Source organism: Magnolia sinica, chromosome 18, assembly GCF_029962835.1.
Source record: "Magnolia sinica isolate HGM2019 chromosome 18, MsV1, whole genome shotgun sequence".
NCBI classification, from domain to species: Eukaryota; Viridiplantae; Streptophyta; class Magnoliopsida; order Magnoliales; family Magnoliaceae; genus Magnolia; species Magnolia sinica.
In genome coordinates this window covers 47,938,979-47,959,323 of record NC_080590.1, presented here as the reverse complement: position 1 = coordinate 47,959,323, position 20,345 = coordinate 47,938,979, and the positions used below count along the sequence as shown (strand labels likewise).

The window sequence follows — 20,345 nt, the reverse complement described above, 5'->3', positions numbered from 1 at the left end:
ATCATGTTGAGCAACTTTGTCAACCAAAATAATCTAGTATCTCCCATACACTTCCAAACCTCAATCTGTGTTGATGTTTTAAATAGCGAATAGTGTATAACATAAATAAGGTGTAAGCTACACAATTTGTTGTATAAACTACATGCTACTTTTTAGATTTTTAATTAAGGTTGTGCTTGGTTGCACCAGATATCATAAAATTTCATTATTAGTCAACATAATTTTGGGGGGAGCGCAAAATTAGAACATTTGGGGGGAGCGCAATTCTCAATGCTTTTGCAACGAGTGGGGCCCTTCGGAAAAAGTTTCGTGGAAAGTTAAAAAGGACGTCAGAGAATGGGCAGTTTCTGTTTGTTGCTATGATGATATGACTGCACATCATTTTTTCGATTGTAGTTAGATCTTGTTGTACTGTTTTGGCTTGTTTGAAGGCTTTTTAATAAAAATTCATCTTTAACCTTCAAAAAAAAAATCTGGTGCAACCAAACACAACCTAAAATGGTAGGAAAAATAGGGCACGGATTAACTATAAAGAGAAAGAAAGAGCAATAGAACTGGTTTAATATTTTTACTTTTATTCAATGTTTTAAATAGTGAATAGCGTATAACGTAGCTTTCACTCCTCTAAAGTGTGAGGCTTTCATGTTATTTTGCACCAAATTAGTTTGATTAATAATGAAATTTAATAAAATTTAATGACATTTGGTGCAACCAAACATAGCTTAAAATAATAAGAAAAATAGGCAAGGATTAAGTATAAAGGTAAAGAAAGAGCAACCTAATTGATTGAATACTATTACTTATTTTATTGAAAAGATTAACTTATTTTTAATAAAAAAAAAGAAAAATGTAACAAATCATTGAAAACATTAATTAATTTTAATGTTTTAGTGAAAAATAACTTGTAGTGTAAGCTACGTAGCATATATCATAGGCTATATAGTGTGTAGCATATGCAAAATTAGCATGTAGCATAGGCTACACATGACTTATGCTATTTGCATGAACTAAGTGGCGTTAAGGTTATGCAACGCTACGTAGTGTAAGCTACATGTTACATAGCGAAGCTATTTAAAACACTCCTTTTACAATTTTACGAAAATCACTGAAAAGATTAACTAATTTTTATTATAGAATAGAAAGTAAAAAATATTGAAAACATTAATTGATTTTTGTTTTAGTGAAAAATGACTTGTAGTGTTACCTATGTGGCATAGGCTATGTAGTGTGTAGTGTATGTAAATTAGCATGCAATGGAGGCTACATGCGACTTGAATTCTTTTCATTAGCTACATAGCATTAAGGCTAAGTTACGCTAAGTAGTGTAAGCTACATGTTACGTTGCATAAACTATTTAAAACATTGATTTGTGCACCATCTGGTCTAAGGTCCTTTCCCGTTTTCATCTTTTTCAAAGCTTTGTTCACTTCAGATATCCTAATTCTAGGAAAATATGTATGGATTTTGATGTTGTTTGAGTTTATGGTTCCTTCCATCCCTATGCTCTTAGAGTAATTGTCATTTACCAAGTTTTGAAAATAGCTTCTCCACCTTTCATTGATTTCATTGTCCTTGACTAGTACTCTCTGGTCATTGCTCTTAATGCATCTAACATGATCTAGGCCCTTACTCTTCCCTCACATTTTGCAAGTGTGAAGAAATCTTTCTCACCTTCTCGTCTCCAATCTATTGTAAAGATTATCATAAGCTTAAGTTTAGCCTTACTACTTTCTTAGCAATATTTATGGCATTTCTTTATTTTTTTTCAAGATTTTCATTGTTTCTAGTCCTTTACTAGGTTTTGAAACATGAACGTTTCTTTGTTAATAACTTTTTTACATTGTCATTTCCCCACAAAGTTTCCTTACATGATCGGCTTTTCAATACTCTCATACTCCCAAAACTTCTTTTGCCACTTTCCAAATGCACTAAGCCATCTCATTCCACTTAACTTTTACTCCTTCCTCGACATTCCACTTTTTCTTCAATTTACTTCTAAATAACATTATTTTCTCTCATTTTAAAATTTGCCAACTATTTTTTGGACGGTTATTAATTTCATTTCCTTTCATCCATCTCTTAATGTATTTATCCATAACCATTAACCTATGTTGTGCAGTTAAACTCTCTAGGTATCGCCTTGCAGTCCTTACATTTTCATTGTTCTGTCTTCCTAAGTAGGTAGAAATCTATTTGGCTTGTATATGATCCACTTTTGAAAGTTATTAAATGTTCATCTCTTTTTAGAGTACGTGTTTTCTAGAGCTAGATTGCATGCCATGGCAAAATTAATGATAACTTCTCCCATCTCACTTCTTCTCACAAAACCATATCCTCTTGTATTCTCTACTTTCTTTTTCTACATGACTATATAAGTCTCCTACAAATATCTTCTCCACATTCGGGATTTCTTGCATTAGTTCATCCATATTCTTCCAAAATTGTATCTTGATTCTATGCTCTGGACCTGCGGTGCATATGCACCACTAACATTGATGATCTTCTCTCCTAACATAAGTTTTATTAATAAAATTAATTATCCTTTAAATTTTTATCCTACCTGCGGTGCATATGCACCACTAACATTGATTATCCTTCTCTCCTAACATAAGTTTCATTAAAACTTGCTTACTCTCTTAATATCTATAACTTTATCCTTTAAATTTTTATCTACCGCTATCCCAACCCCATTTATATTACTATAATTTCCTACATACCAAAGCTTATATCCATCAATTTCTCTAGTTTTGGCCTCTTTTCACCTGGTGTCCTGAATGCGAGCTATGTTAACTCTCGTTCGTTTCATATATCTAACTTCATAACCTCACCTGTCAATGTTCCTATATTCCATGTGGCAAGATGAATTCTATTATCCCAGACTAGCTTCTTTACTTGCACGAGTCTAGAATGATGTACGAACCCTTGCCTACTTGTTACAGCAACCGGGTGCTGTTGTGCAATGTTGCTTCGCTTTTGGGGGACACCTAGCCAACCCTCACCCATTTCTCACTAAACTCGTGTTTGGATGCAACATATTGCTTACAAGCCCTAGCATGATTTTGGCATGTCATATTTTTCGGATTTATGTTGGAAGTTGTGGCATTAAAAAAAAAAGAGAGAGAGAGAGAGAGTTGTGGCATAAGCATGATATGCCGAAACGGTTACATAATGGCTTTAACTGTTACGCGTTACCGGTCATAATGGTCGTTATAGAAAAAATGGCCCATAACAGTTCCGTAACGGGTCTAAAACATTTTTTTTTTTCAAAAAAAAAAAAAAGAAAAAGAAAAGAAAAAAAGAAAGGCAGCAACGTAATGGTAATGTTGGTGGCTGTTATGGCCACCGTTACCATTATGGAATACCTTGGGCATAAGTTTGATGCCGGCTGCCAACTGGACACAACCCTCCTTTATCCGAGTTGGGGACTGGCAATGGGAGCATAAAACTTCCGCAACAAGGTGTACCATAATGGCCACCACTGTTACCATTACGATACAGGCTGTAATGCCCCTTTTTTTCTTAAAAAAATCTCTTTTGGGACTATTATGGGGCCTTTACGAGACTGTTATAGGGCCATTATGGGTCGGTTTTTTTTTTTCCTGTAACAGCTGTTATGGCTTTTACGTAATTGTTTTGGCATACCATGTTCCACAGGTGCAATGTAATAGACTATTACATAGGTTAATTACAATCAAGCACTATTTAATAGTCTATTAGATAGGTAGATTACAATCAATGAGTTCAGCTTACCTATCGAAAAAAAAAGAAAAAAAAAAAAGAAAAAAAGAAGCAAAAAAAAGAAAAAAAAATGGTTTTTTATGTAGTCAGGCTAACTTATCTATATTTTACTATTCTAATTTGCTAAAGTAAAGTTGTTGCTGAGCTGGTTTTGCTAGCATGCTGAACACTTGAACCAACAACTAAATTTCGTCTATGAGCAGGCTATATATTTTGCAGATTCAAGTTCTAAACACTTTGTTACAAATTCTGCAGGATCTAATTCGCTCTGTAGAGTATGAGCAGTCAGTTAACGCAAAACTTGGACCTGGACGTGTGTTAATGGAAGATGTATATGGGTGTCAGATTTGGTGACTTGAGGATGTTGGATCTGCCCACAGGTTCTTTAAACATCATAAACTATTGAATTATGACACTAGAATACGAAAGAATACATAAAACAAGGAAATCATAGGAAATTATAATGCTTTGTCCATATGTGCCTATGTAGGTACTAAATCATTCCAACAAGGCCAGAAACCTAAATCATAGATCAGTTATGATGGTAAAAATGTGCTTGGCTTGTAGTTTGGTACATCTTTTCTGAATTCAGCAGTCATGGGGTTCTATACTTTCTCGGCTTTGTTGTATGAAATTTAGTAGTTGTGAAATTTCTATTTGTTGTATGATTTCTAACAGCAAGCTTGTAACTTGCTTCCCCAATGATGCATTCTCTTAACTGACTCATGCATTGACCATTTTGCTGTACTCCATTCCAGATCATTGTTAACTGTTATTGCCGTTATAGTTGTTTTTCCATCCTTATCTCTTTCTTCCTTGAGATCTTATCTATTTCTCCGGGAATATGTAGAAAAATGTAGCTGCTGGACGGTTTTGGCACCGGAGAAAGCCATCTGTTGAGATTGATACTACTGGCCTTGAAGATGAATTTGCCCAAATTGCTGTGCAACCAACAGAAGATGCTAATATCCAATCAAGCTCAAATACCGCAACCTCTCCCACTAGCTCACTCCATGTGCAGACTGCTGTTCAAATTGAACCAAATATGAAAGAGGAATGGGCTGCCACGCATATCCAAACTGCTTTTCGTGCGTTTCTGGTATGGATCGATATCCTGTCACTGTAGCCAGTACGTGCATTATATGTTAAGTTACTGTTATGTTGTTGAAGATATTGGCAATTAAAGGATGGATCTAGAGCAATTTACAATATGTTGTGGATTCAAAGAAACCTAATATATGTGAGCAAATCTAGATTGGCATCTAAATCAGTTCATTTGTTTATAGCTTGTGCTTTGGAGTATCAGTCCACTTAATGTTATCCAACCATATGGGGTTCTAGTTAAATAGTTTGATGGTGTTATTGAAACCCTAAAGAGGTTGGCAATAAATGAGCAAAATGGCATTTTCTGAAAATTAAGGTTTGGTTTTAATCAACTAAAAAGAAAAAGAAAAAAGGAAAGGTACACCTTACTCTGAAATTGATTTTAGGACTACATAAAGGAGCTCGAAGACAAGACCTTAATTTTTGTTTTACTTTTTGTCTTTTAATGTTTCCAATTGCTGATATTGATGCTTTGATTATCCCTTCTTTTTTTCTTTTTCTTTTTAAAAAAAAGAAGAATGTGTTCCAAAGGTTTGTACTTTATTTTGTCTGCATCAGGCTAGGCGAGCACTGCGGGCTTTGAAAGGATTGGTGAGACTTCAGGCCCTTGTCAGAGGCCATGCTGTGAGAAAGCAAGCTGCGATCACTCTTCGATGTATGCAAGCATTGGTGCGAGTTCAGGCACGTGTCAGAGCACGGCGTGTTCGCATAGCACTGGAGAGTCAGTTGGTGCAGCAAAAACATCAGCAGCAACTTGCACATGAGGCTCGTGTTCGAGAAATAGAGGTAAAATCAATGACAGGTTGACAGCAGAGTACAGCATTATAGGTTTTTATGGGAACCAACTGGGTTGGTCATTCATGAATTCTTTTTGGATCTCTAGATTTCTTTTGATTCTGTTGAATTTGAAGAAAGTGTTTTATTTTAATTTCAGCCATACATGTAGTTACAGGGGTTACAGTCTTTTTAGTCTGAGTAAATGTGCATGAGGAAACTTATTGCTGTCTGAGCCTGCAAGGGTACTATTTCAGATCCTACTTGCCGGCATGTGCATGAGAATCCAGCTGTCCATCAGGTAGACCCCATCGTGAGTCTGCTGTGACCCAAAAATCAGATTGGTGCTGTAATATGGTGGTCTTACATATGTATAATGTGGACTGCATGTCAGTTCTCTTTAACTGCTACATGATGCCTGGACTGGGCTGATTTTTTGGTCATGACATGTGATATGGGACCTGCCTATAAATGTCCTAGATCTTGAACATGCTGCCATGTTGCCAAGTGTGGGTGAGTATGATTCGATATATAGCATTGCACTCTTGCTGATTTATGCTGACCTGTCCTTTATTTATTTTGTTTTTTATTATTATTATTTTTTCCTTCTTTTGATTGGTGATATATCTTGTCAGTGGTGTCATGGGGTTTCTAATTGGTTGGTTTAATTGCGGATGCAGGAAGGGTGGTGTGACAGTGTTGGATCTGTCGAAGATATTCAATCCAAGTTGTTAAAAAGGCAAGAGGCAGCAGCCAAGCGCGAAAGAGCCATGGCATATGCTCTTGCTCATCAGGTAAACCTTTGGTAGTTGCCTTTTACGGAGTATGATACAATTGCCTTCAACTTTTAGCAATCTGACAGATAGTTGATTTCTGAAGGAACAAGATGCTCACACGGTTCAGAAACAAGGAAGTTGCTGAATTTTCTTTAATGAAAAGAAGGCAAGACTATTCTTTTGTTAAATGATTGGAAGCTACCATATATATTTTTTAATAAGCATCCAAATTTATGGAAGTTAATTTGAAACACATAAAGCCAATCTCTCCACACTTCTGGCCAAGGAGTCGGTGATTTTATTATCCTTCCTATACAATATCAGCAAACGAAATGTTTAGCCTGGAATCTAGATTGTGGACCTCGTCAATGATAAAGGATAGTGTCCTTGCCTGGATCCATTGTTTGATGCCCATGTGATGTCATTGCTCATAAAACCCTCCATAATCAAACTTCTGGAGAAAGATGAAGAAAATTTCTCAAACCATCTTGAAGAGATTTCCCCTGCATGTTTTGAGTCACATTCCCTGGCTGGACCAGAGTACATCTCTTGATGAAGCCGCGTTCATCCCTAGGACTGCCACCCATGTGGATTCCGAAGGAAAACTAGAAGTCAATTCCCATACTGCCAAATGTGACCACGTGCATCTCCCTTCTTCCTAGAACCACTCTCCAAAATCAGGTTTGAAACAACTGATAAGTCTGAGACTGATATCCTTGAAACTCCTCTCTGATTAAAGCCTGTTTGATATGATACCCTTTTATGACTTGCACATGCATTGTTCTGAGGACACTGCATCTTTGAGAATGTGATGATTCTTTTCTTTACAACGTCCTTAACGGGCAGTGAGAGGTAACATTCTCTAAACAATTTGTCATAACAGTTCTTAGTTCTTTTAGAGGCTCATTTGGTAACCATCAAAGTTGTGCTATTCTGGACATGCATGTCCAGCTAAGGCCTGTCTGGATAAGCTTTTGCATGGACGAGCCCTGTTGTTGTACGAATTGCTGTTTATCAAACACCTTCGAATAGGGCTTAAAACAACTTCTTGTCTAGATTAGCTTATACAAGGTAAAAGGTCAAAATTCGGGTATACTCCTATCATCAATTTTATTGGAACCAGTGGCTAAGGATGCTTGACAAACTATGGATAGGCACTTCAACAGCCACCTGTACTGATAGGATTATCTGGACAGAATTTTTTTCAGTTATCAAACAGACCCTCAGTGTCGTATTTTCTTTGTTTGAAATGTAGGATGGTCTTGCACTTTTAAAATTCCACTGGGAGAAGATCCTCAAATCTCAATGGATGGGTCCGATTTCTATTGTTAGTGTAAGCTGACTTTAATATGCTTAGTTAAGACACTGTTAACTCATAATCCTTTTCTCTGTCATTCAAGCAACCCACCCACCTACACACTCAGGCACGAGAAAAAAAAAGGAAAGAAAGAAACCCCAGTACACAAAGCATGGGAAGGTAATGATAGACGCAAAGAATTTTGAGGAAATTTAGATTCCTACTGGTTTCTAATGGTATTTACATGAAAATCGTATCTCCTTAGACATTACCATTCATCCATTCATCATGGAAGTTTGGAGAACTTGTAAACCTTCAGAGGTGGGCCTATTGAGCACTATCTTTTGTACTTGGCAAGTTTCTTCTTTTTCTGCATAACTCGTTTTTTCCCCCTTAATGATAAATCAATACACTCTGTTATGATAGTTTGGTCTTGCACTTCTCAATCTAAAACCTCAATAACTGGTTTTGAATTTTTGGGATTTTCTAACTTCGTTTACTGGTTCTGGCCTTTATTGAGGTGGGTGTAGTTCTATAAATAATGCTTGCATGACTACATTGCATTATCTAAATGTTACATTTCCATTTTGTAAGTACTTCCTTTACCATGTCAGAATTTTCTCACAGCTGGTGCCAATTATGCTCGTACTTGAATGAATTATTGCATGTGACAAATGCAGAAGAGATAGCTATACCTGCAATACCATTTCAAATGCTGTTTGTTCTTTACTTAGCCTCTTTCCCTCCTGTGAGTTTGTGATGTTGCAATATTTACTTCTTTTTTTCACATGCACACATACCCCACACACTCACGCTGTAGTGGAATTTCACCGCCTATGGGTACTTGAACCCTTGACCAGGTGTTGAAACTTCTAAGAGTACCACCGGAGCAAGAGTAAGGACCCATGTTGCAATATTTGCTGTAAACACTCATTTCCTTAGAGTTTGTGATAGTGCAATATTTACTGTAAACACTCATTTCCTTCAAGTTTGTGATCTTGCAATTTATACTGTTATGGTACGAGCCATGATGGCCTTTTTTGGTAGAAACCAATTTCGACCCCGTAATGGACCGTTACAGGTCCCCCACCATACCTCCCCACCACACACACACACACACACACAATAACCTTTTTCTAAAAAAGATAATGCACTTTAATAAAGGCCAGAGATTGAAAAGGAAACAAAGAACAAAAAAGGAAAAGAAAGGAAAACAAAAAAGGCACCCAATCCCTGATGAACAATATAACCCGACTGATAACCCCCCCATTATCAAACCATTCCTATTATGAAAACAATGATCGTTTCTTTCACCCCAGATCGACCAAAGGACAGTGAGGAGGGTGACACTCTACCAAGCTCTGCCCTTCCTTTTGATACCATCAGCATGCTGAGAAAGGAAAATGGCCTTCAATTGACCTTGACATCACCCATCACATGCTGAAGAAAGAGAGGATGGTGGACCAAACTGATAAAGCAAAGGGGCAATGAAGAAAGACAGAGAAGACAAACATTAGGCAACACCATTGCCCTCTTACGCAGATTGTCGATAGTAAGGATCCTATTATTACCAGTGTGCCAAGTGAAAGCCACTACTTTTGGAGGAGCACCATAGGTCCAAACAATGCCCGTGTGATAACATGAGGTAGAAATCCCACACTAATAAATGAGTGAGTAAAAAGTTTTTACCGAAAAAGGCCCCGATTTATCCTTGAGCCACGCCGGTGAGTCTCTTGCTCCCGGAGAAGGATGAATCCCTTTAAGTGAGAAAGAAGCAGAAGGAAGTCATTGAATTCAGAATCAGATAGATTCCCACGATAAGGAGGGATCCTAACTCCCCTGATCTGGACACCGAGAAGCATCGGTCCACCAAAACTTTAGTAGAGGAGCAAAGGTGGGCCAGAGAAGGAAAAATATTTCGAAGTGAGGAGTCTCCACACTAGATATTATTCCAGAATCTAACCCTCAACCCATCCCCTACTGCAAGCCCAAGCCAAAGAAAACTTTACTAGCAATTCAAGCAACGGCTTTTCAGAGGAAAGAAGCTCAATATAGAGACAATTCCTTTAGCCACCAATCTATGACTGAATAACCATATTTTCCAGCAATTATGGACCTCCACCAGCTTCCCTCCTCGACTCTGAATCTCCAGACTCACTTTCCCAAGAGGGCAGAATTCACAACATCAAGATGGCGAATTCTGACACCACCCTCGGTGAAGGGTCTGCAAACCTCCTGCCAACTGACCAGGTGGAACTTACATTATAACCCCAACTCCACCTCCCCTCCCCCCCCCCCCCCCCCCCAAAACAAATAAATAAATCCCTTTGAAGCTTATCAAACCTGTCCAGGACTGACCTGGGGCACTCGAGAACAGCAATATGAAATAGAAGGATTCTACCGTCCAAGGGCAGTTACGACCCCGTAACCTGTAATAGTTACCACTGTTACTGTTACATAAACGTTTTGGAATACCATGGCAGGAACCTTCTTCCCAAGCAATGTTAGCTAGACACATGTTGTGTTTCTGTTTTGCTGACAATTTAGGACACTTGTATGCTCAAATGTGAGCTGGAAACTCAAAATCTTTACGGACAAACTGTTGCACTGATGTCAGCCTAAAGTGCTACGCCTTGGACACTTTTAGTGTGGCATTAAAACATATATTCTCCATAGTTTTCTTTTCGTTTCTTTTCTTTCCCTTTTTTTTTTTTCAATATCTCTGCTTGTAGATCTTTTTTAAAAAAAAATTGTCAACCCAAAATTTCTCTCTTGCTGTCTCTACTCTCTTGGAGGCAGAGAAACCATAGGAATTATTTCTCATGCTCAAGGTTTTAATTTCATCTTTTTATGAGACGTACCCTTTCCCACATAACAAATAATCACGCCTTTTGTTGTTTTTACTTCTCTGTTATTTTACTTTGGTCTTCTAGATCTTTCAGTAGAGCAATTGATGTTCATCATTATGTTTATACAAGCTACTTGGGTTCCAGTCCTTGCCCGAGTGGTAGACTCTGAGGAGTTTCAACACAGGGTCTTGGGTTCGAAGCCCATAGGTGGTGAAATCCCACTACGGCATGCGTGGGTGTGTGGCGGGTGCGTGTGTAAAAAAAACAAAAAGTTTATACAAGCTACTATTTCTTGAAATTGATTTTGCATGACCTTCACTATATTGTTAATTGATCATCTGTTAATTTCGATACAAATCGATTTTTATTGGAATTAAAAGTGCTTTCTTAGATGTACTTTTGATTTGATGTTCATTATTTCTCTTATTTTAAAAGGCTTGGCTCAAGGTCCTAATAAGGGATATGAAGGCTTGTTCACTTACTGAGGATAGGGCCTCGGATAAGAATGTTTGGCAATATACCAATACCTAGGAGTTAGGACAGATATGATGATGATGATAAACTGCTTTAATCATAGAATTATATTATTATTTGTTCATGGAATTGTCCTTGTGTATTTATGTCCTAGAAAATTTAGGACATTTGATATTTGGAATCTGTGCTATGTGTCCAGACAACATGTTTAACCCAGATGCTGCTTTTGCTTTCAACCTGTGCTCCAACTCCCGCTTCCTAGCCATTTATACTTGCTAACTTTTTTAGCAATCACTTCCTCATTCCCGCACCTATAGCTGTTGTCGCTTCCCCTCATGTTTATGGCAGCTATATATTTGCATCAATTCAGTTTCTAGCAGCCATATATTATCATCATCAAAGTCTTGTACCAGCTATTTGGGTCGATTTTATGAGGACATGTTAGCCAATAAATCCCAAGGCCCTGTTATTGATAAGTGGATAAGCCTTCATATGCCTTCTCACTATCTCAATTCAAGTACTTCTAGCTAGGTCTTCTTCTCATGCTCTTTTTAGGCACTCCAACTCTTAACCAATGCTCCCTCCTTGCAGGATCCATTGCTAGTCTTCATTGCACATGACAGAACTACCTTGATCAACTCTCACCATTGTCTCATATTGGGGCTACCTAGGCTGCTCATGGTGACTGACTTCTTGATTCTATCCTAGGCTTCAAAATAATAAATCCGGCTTTATGGAACCTTGTCTGCTTTTATAAGCCTGCTTCCGCCTATAAATCTTAAGAATCATCGTAGTCTAACTTTCCTTGATAAGTGAATAAGCCTTCATATCCCTTCTTATTGCATCAATCCAAGTCCTTTTAGGTCTTCCTCTCATCTTCTTTTTAGGCCTTAGACCCTAATCAATGTTTCCTTCCCAATTGGAACCATCTTTTGTCTTCTTTCCACATGATGAAACCATCTCAAACTACTCTTCATCATTGTATCTCCCACTGGGACTACTCGGCATTTTATTTTGTTTTATTTTATTTCTATTTTAAAGATTCAGACTTATAGGTTGATTATGATGACCTCATTCTCGATTCTATCCTTCTTAGTCTTCGCACATCCATCTCGACATCCTCATCTCCACAACACAATTTTTACTCATGCTGCTTCTAACTACCCAACACTCCACCCCATATAGCAATGTCAATTGAGTAACTATTTAATCAAAATTTTCCTTAAGTTTCATAAGCATGCAATAACCGTACAGCACTATAGAGGCACATTTCCACCTCATCAACTGAACTCTAATTTTATTGAAAACATCCTCTTCAATCTCTCCGTCATCTTGAATAATAGAGAGAAGATAACAAAACAGATCGCTTTAAGGAATCTCTTGACCATTGATTTTAACTAAAGCCTCAACTCTGTAATTCTTCTTACTAAAGCTGCATTCCAAATTTGCTAACTTTTAAGCCTCTAGATGTTAGAGAGCCTTCCCCAAAACATCCACTTTAGCATTTGCTTATCTTCTACTCTTGCCAACTAATGTCATGTCATTTGCAAACAACATACACTAAGGGATCTCTTCCTGGGCTCTAACGGTCTCTCTTTTTTTTTTTTGAAGAGAGAGAACAGCAATTTATTAGAAAGCTTGCCAAACGCAGGAAAAGAATACAGAGCTACACTAATAACCTAAAAAAGAAGAAAAAGAAGCAGCATTAGCTGCATATACATGAGGAGCCCAACACAATGCAAAGCTTTTAACTGGACATATCACTCCATCTGCCCAGGACATTCTATTTCGAAAACATTGCATGTTCTAGTCCTTCCAAAAATAGCCATGATTAGGAGCCTCCAAATAGCTTTCCCAGCTCTCCTAACTCTGCGCCCATGCCACACTCGAAGGAGTTCATCCACCGACTCTAGCATAACACAAGCCAAGTGCAACTTGTTGAGGAAAGAGTCCCACTCTCTCCTAACAAAAGGGCAATAGATGACTAAGTGATCAATAGACATTGCATCGTTCATGCACATCAAACATATATAAGGGAGAATGAGGGATCTCCTTTGAAGACTATCAATCATCAAGACTTGCTTTCTACCAACCAAATGAAAACCGCCACTCGAGGTGGGGCTCCATAAAACCAATGATGGAATGGATGAGAGGGGCCAGAATCACTATTTGAGGAAGATAGACAGGTGAAGAAAGATTGCACAGAAAATTTCCTAGAGCTGTGCCCTTTCCAAATAAAGGATTCATCTTCCAAAGAAGAGGGGGCGACATGCTTGAGATAGTCCATAAGGCCAATAAACTTAATGGCCTCATCATCAATCAAATTCCTGCGGCAAGGGGGACACCAAGCGGCAACGACACCACAAATAGAGAAGCACCTAGTGGTAGTAACGAACTGGTCCGAAGCAAGAAGAGCTAGTCTTGGGAAGGCCTCTTGAAATGCCTGGTCGCCACACCAAGTATCCATGCAAAAGTGGATGTGACTATCGTTCTGAAGAGCAAAGCTATCTTGCCATAAACTAAATATTCCATCGATGCAATGCCTTTTCATATGATCAAAGCGCAATGGAGAGATGATCTCTTCACAAACTAATCACCCTCTAGAACTTGCAACTTCCCTCCAAAGCCCTCTAGACTTGGTTTCAAATTTCTAGTGCCACTTCCCAAGAAGTGCAAGATTCATGAGGCCCAAATTCTTTATCCCCGCACCCTCGGCAATCGGCCTACAAACCTCCCCCTGACGAAGGAGGTGAAACTTCCTACTCTCAGCTCCTTTCCAAAAAAAGTCCCTTCTCAACTTTTCAAGCCTATCAAGCACCGATCTTGGACATTTGAATAAAGACATGAATTAGACAAGAATATTCGGAAAAGGTTCTTTAATGAGAGTTAGCCTCCCCTCGAAGGGCTCATGTCTTGCACCCGAAGACTCTCACAAGTGTGACAAGTTTCAGAAACGTGAACTCCCTGATGCAAGACAATTAACCACTTGCTTTAAAAGCTCGAACTGTTAGAGTATGGTGAATTAATCCCTTTTATCTCATAGCCTAGGCCCCACATCTCATGGGTTGGATCTCGGTCGAACCTCCCTTGTGGGCCCCAAATCACATGGACCGCCCACCCCGAGTGTGTCCCCGCATCCCACGGGCTACCCCACTCGAGCCCGGTGTGAAATGTGCATTAATCACTCAGTCTTGAACACAAGACCTCCCACTCTGATACAATTTGATGCAGGACAATTAACCACTTGCTTTAAAAGCTCGAACTGTTTAAAAGCTCGAACTGTTAGAGTATGACGAATTAATCCATTTATCTCATAGCCCAGGCTCCACATCTCATGGGTTAGGACCTCGGCCGAATCCCCCTCGTGGGCTCGTGGACCCGAAATCACATGGGCCGCCTACCTCGAGTGTGTCCCCGCATCCCACGGGCTACCCCACTCGAGCCTGGTGTGAAATGCCCCTGCATTAATCAATTTGATGCAAGACAATTAACCACTTGCTCTAAAAGCTCGAAATGTTAGAGTATAACGAATTAATCCATTTATCTCATAGCCCAGGCCCCACATCTCATGGGTTAGGACCTCGGCTGAAGCCCCTTCGTGGGCTTGTGGACCCTAAATCACATGGGCCACCCACCTCGAATGTGTCCCCGCATCCCACGAGCTACCCCACTCGAGCCCGGTGTGAAATGCCCTTGTATTAATCACCCCCGGTGAGAAGTCTCGAACACTAGACCTCCCCCATGGGCCCTAAATCACATGGGTCACCCACCTCGAGTTTGTCCTCGCATCCCACGGGCTACCCGAGCCCCTGCAGTAATCATCCCCGGTGAGGAGTCTCAAACACGAGACCTCCCGCTCTGATACTAATTTGATGCAAGACAATTAACCACTTGCTCTTAAAGCTCGAAATGTTAGAGTGTGGCGAATTAATCCATTTATCTCATAGCCCAGGCCCCACATCTCATGGGTTATGACCTCAGCTGAACCTCCCTCGTGGGTCCCAAATCACATGGGCCGCCCACTCCGAGTGTGTCCCCGCATCCCACGGGCTACCCCACTCGAGCCCAGTGTGAAATGCGCATTAATCACCCCCAGTGAGGAGTCTTGAACACGAGACCTCCCTCGTGGGCCCCAAATCACATGGGTTACCCACCCCGAGTGTGTCCCCGCATCCCACGGGCTACCCCACTCAAGCCCGGTGTGAAAATGCCCCTGCATTACTCCCAACATCTCACTCTTGGCCACATTAATCTTTAGCCCTGATACTACTTCGAAATAGACTGATTTTACGAAGGTTGCCTACCGAAGTCACATCTACATCGTAAAATAGAAGGGTGTCGTCCGTGTATTGAAGATGACTGGTCTAAACCCCACCTTCGGAAACTTTGAAACCCTTCACCTGGCCATTAACCTCCGCTTTAGATATCATTTTGCTAAATACCTCATTTACGACCACTAACGTTGAATTGGTCAATAACAAGCGGCAAAGGTACATCTTAATGCTGATGATCCACTATTACTAGGAACGCATCAGCTTCACAACAGGCCATTCTCACTCTTGCAATGGCACCCTTGTACATGTCTTTAATTATCCTCTTGGGACCCCGTTTCTGCTCATCATCCACCACAACCTCTCGATGTATTTTATCCATGGTTTTGAATATCTGATACATACTGGCCATATCATATCCATATCAGCCCAGGCCGGCACATGATACAGGGGATGATGTCTATGTTTAAAACCGTGATTTTATCTCATGCTTCTCAATATCTTAGAAGCCATAGTAGGTGTTCTCTCATCTATATACTTTTCCATATATTATCCAAGTAGAAAATGGCTTCAGATGTTGATCTTCCTGGCATGAAGCCAAATTGATTTTCCGATATCCTTGTTCCTTAATCTTTATGTTACCACTATCTAGTAGAGCCTCGTACTATAACTCAGTTTGATCCCTCGACATTTAGTGCAACTTTGTGGATCTCCTTTGTTCTTGTCAGTCAGTTGTAAGTTGTAACTGGCTATTGTGATGTTTCTCCTCCACACATTTGCCTTTTCTTTGTTTGCAAAATTTTCTTTGAACAACTAGTTACTCAAACTAATTTGATTTCACCCAGTATTGTCTGCACTTTTGTAGTTAAATGGTCTCCCAGTATTTGGCTGCACTTTTGTAGGCAACTTGTCTGTTCCCATAGCCAGCCTTTCCTTTCCTCATCCTTGTTAAAGCCACTTGCCCTATGCCATTTCTACTGACCCTCCAATGTCCAAGGCCCCTCCTAGTTCTATACCTCTGTTCACATCTTCTTTCAGCAACCTTTGCCTTTCTCTACCTAATCTCACAGCTTTTCACCAAGACCTTTTGATCCTCACCTTAAAGCATTGGATTTGGTCTCCTCAACTTAGCTACTTTGTATATATCAAAACCATTCTTTATAAGACTTTATTTGTTTAATTGCTTTATGCACGCTATCCCTATGCTACCACATCTCTTTATGTGTGCCTTTCTTGCCTTTAGATTCCCGAAGTACTGCTTTCACCACTCCTTTTATGCAGTCAGCCATCTCTTTCCGCATCTGCCTGGCTTCCGGCTTTTGGCTTCAAGATTCCACTTGCTTTCTTCTATCACTTCCGAAATAATGCTGACTTTTTCCTTTTAAGTTCCACCACCATCTTATTTTTGTACAGATTTTAAACTCACTTCTTTAGCTCTTGATGCACACATTGAAGACCTCTAGTCTATGTTGCATAGGCCACACTTGTCTATGCTTGTGCAACCATATATTAAAAAGAAACTTTTGGGTTCTCATATACGAGGTTTCTTCTTCTTCTTCTGCTCATGCTCAAAATGCAGTCTGATTGTAATCTACTTCACTTTGGCTGTAGAATGTACAATATTTTGGCTGTTTGTCATGGTTCCTGCAGATTTTTCTTTTCATCATGATCTTCATCTTTTCATGCAGTGGCAGGCTGGATCAAAGCAGCCAGCTGCCCCTGCAGGGTTTGAACCAGATAGAAATAACTGGGGGTGGAACTGGTTGGAGCGTTGGATGGCTGTTCGTCCTTGGGAAAACCGGTTCGTTGACATTAATATCAGAGATGGAGTGACTGTCCGTGAAAACGGATCGGCTGAGGGAAAGAACAGCACCAAGACTCAGTTCAAATCCACTGGCAAAAGGCCTGTCGTTCATTCCAACATCTCAAATCAGAAAGCGGCACCATCCCATTCTGATGGAAGTGGTTCCTCATCAGCCAAATCTACAAGCATGCAAGCTGCATCCTCCTCTCTTTCAGGCAAGCCAAAACCCAAGACACCTCCAGAGGAGTCAGCTGAGGAAGCCAACTCCAAACCTGGAATTAGTTCTCGATCTTGCAGCAATCCAAAAGAGAGGCCCACACAAACTGATAACCAGGCAAAGAAACGATTATCCCTGCCAAGCAGTGGTGAGTCTCTGTGTATCGATCACTTCCTATTCTTTGATTGTTTTGGCATCATACCACCATTTCTTGAAACTTGAAACGAGTAAAATTTATGGGGTTTTATTCGGGAAAAAAAAATAAATCATTGCCATCACTTATACACTTGTACAATTGTATGCACCTAAGTAAAGTTAGTTGTGAAGCACTCCGCACATGCATGTCATCGAGACTGTTCAAATTGGACCACTAGTGCGATCCTATCAATTGTTTTGGGGGCTTTTGGTGATTATAGATGTCTGGTTTGAAACTTTGAATCAATGGTCAGCATTTACCTAGAAACATCCTCCAATTGGTGGCTAGGATCATCTGACCATTGTGATGTTCAGGGCTGGTCTGTTCACTGTGGACACCAACAGGGAGGAGTGAGTGCTTGATAACTAAGATTTAAGCCTTTAGCACTGTATCCTTTCCCTTCTAATTATTTAATGCTTGGCTACTCTTTGGTTGATAATTTGCTTTGTGGAATTATGTTTTGCAATCACAGGCTGATTACCTATGGATACCGATGTGGTGATGCCCATCAAGATGTTACACTCAAAACTCTGGGGGTACTGCTTGAGGAAATACACAATTTTTGTTGGGGTATTTTCTCAGCCTGACAGACTTCACACGTGGGGCCCAAATTTTGATGATCTAGACAGTCCATTTGGTTGGATCAATGTTACCTAAGTTGCCAACCTCTACACATTTTCCGTTCCGAATCATGCAGTCCAGATTAGGGATCATTTGATCGTCATTTTTACTGACCCAAAATAATGATTCCATACCCTTAGTGTTAACTAAGTCGTAATGTAAATTTATATTTGGGATGCAAGACTCGTTTATGCAAAATAGCGTGAATATAATATATTACTATGTGTGTGCAATTTTGCACACGTATGGTATTCATCATTTCATCTATATATTTTGCAATATGAATTCGTATATAAAACTATTTTGCACATACTTCATGTATGCATTGGAGAGACCACATGATCGTAACCCTAGCATACTTTGTATTGAAGTGGCATATTGCGTACCAGTGTCCGTACCACATATCAGAGTGGGCCTGTGATCCAGGTTACCTTGGGTGGGACCCCTGACAGATGGGAAATGGCCCCAAAAGCTCGGCCATAGTATGATCATAACATCTGATATGTGCCCTGTTTAATGTGGACTATTGGTTGTAAGTGTCCAATTTCATCGCATGGCTAGATTACCAATAGGTGTGTCCACCTGTACGGCTGTACCATTGTCGGGTCGAATAAAAGAAACAACACTAGCTTTTGATTATCATATAACACCTCTCGTGGCTTAGTTATTTATTTCTGCTCCTTGACTACCTTTCTGTCTTGTGGTTTTGAGCAGGTGCCAGATCTCAAACCGCCAGGCGTCCCCCTAATCGAATTGCTGTGAACAAGAACACTGATCTGCCGAAGCTGACCATGGACAGAACCAAATTGGAAAAACATGATAAAAATCCCACAGATCAGGTACCACAGGGAGTTGAACTGCAGACATAAAATACTGCATTTGCAGTTTTCAGATATGGAATTTAGAGTTGCCGACTGAGAGTTTGGGTTCTTTTTTCCAGTTTGTATGTATAGTCTTTATTTATTTATTTTTCTTCTGGCTGGGTTGTTGTAACCTTATTCCTTTTCATATATGCTTTGTTACTTGTAGTGGTTGTCTTGTAGTGGGCCAGATTGTGGAAAGCGGCGTTCGCCGCTGCCGATAATAATAAAGGGGGTTCCTTCGATTGCATAATAGATCTTTACACTATATGTCACCTTTACAGAATCTGTCTTTGCAGCGTATCTGTTCATTGAATTCTGGAGTTTTATACTGAAGTCGTTTACTAATATCATTAGCTGGTGATCAAGCTTTTTGGAAGGCTTTCTTCGTGTCCTCTGGAGGTAGAGTGGAAAGGAGCAGTCTAGAAAGGTGGTGACCTGCATGCGCCCTGAAATGAGCATTTGAATTGCATGCTGCCTGGCACATGCGCATTCAGGAGGCAGGTGTGCACATCCTGCAGAATGGAGATGGTGGGATGCACTAAAATTTCCAATCTGCAACATCTGCTTGGAAATGAGAATTGAGGACTAATGGTGGGTTGGATCTGCATTCTAGGCTGTGGATGCAATTCATGCTTGCGCTTTCAGGTATCTCAAACTGGTACTTAATAATAACAATAATAATAATAAATCAAGGAGATTTACAGTTTTCGATATCTAGTGTAGTGAGTGTGGACATTGGAGCTGCGCGCCAGGTGGGCCCCACCATGTTGATTATCTGGACCAAGAAAAAAGATGGGCTGATTCATCAGTTGGGTGATTTGGGGCCCATAGCTTGATGGTCGACCTGGATTGAGGTCTCAGGTTTGAGCATGAGCAATGATCTGGTGGGCTAATGTGCATGGAAACCTTCCCATGCAGATAGCTGCATATGCACTCCTTGGCCGGCGCCCACGACCATTCATTAGTTCCAGTTCACTCTTAATAGGCTGCTTTGAGGATATCATACTGATTGGATGATCCAAACCATCCAATAATTAGCTTTTTTTTTTTAATTATTTGGGTGTGTAACTAATTGTGTTTGGGAACTCTTAGGCTCCACGGTTGATGTTGCCTAAGCCAAAAGCTGGGTCCCTCTCATTGGTGGGCCATACATACTGAAAATTGGTTAGTTTAAAGGATGAGCATGTACCTGTGTGGTTCACCTACAGAAATGAGTTAGTGTTGGGCTTGGGCCAGGCAAAGTCAATGCTTCGAATAGGCCGAACTATTTTAAAATCGGAGCCTGAACAAACCCTAGGCTAACGCGTAGCCAGGCGTGGGTAGGTGGATTGGATTGATTTATGGGCTATGACGTATTCAAT

The 20,345-nt window shown here is 40.0% G+C and overlaps 1 protein-coding gene across 1 annotated transcript in view; it reads left to right on the top strand.

Annotated features, from left to right (window-relative positions):
- LOC131233983 (protein IQ-DOMAIN 5) overlaps positions 1–19,234 on the top strand; it is a 37,416-nt gene extending 18,182 nt beyond the window's left edge. The window contains exons 3-7 of the mRNA XM_058230913.1: positions 4,589–4,837; positions 5,401–5,628; positions 6,297–6,410; positions 16,972–17,452; positions 18,836–19,234. Coding sequence (XP_058086896.1) covers positions 4,589–4,837; positions 5,401–5,628; positions 6,297–6,410; positions 16,972–17,452; positions 18,836–18,990 — 1,227 coding nt within the window. The 3' untranslated portion in view covers positions 18,991–19,234. The remainder of the gene's footprint in view (positions 1–4,588; positions 4,838–5,400; positions 5,629–6,296; positions 6,411–16,971; positions 17,453–18,835) is intronic.
- The last annotated feature ends 1,111 nt before the right edge of the window (positions 19,235–20,345 follow it).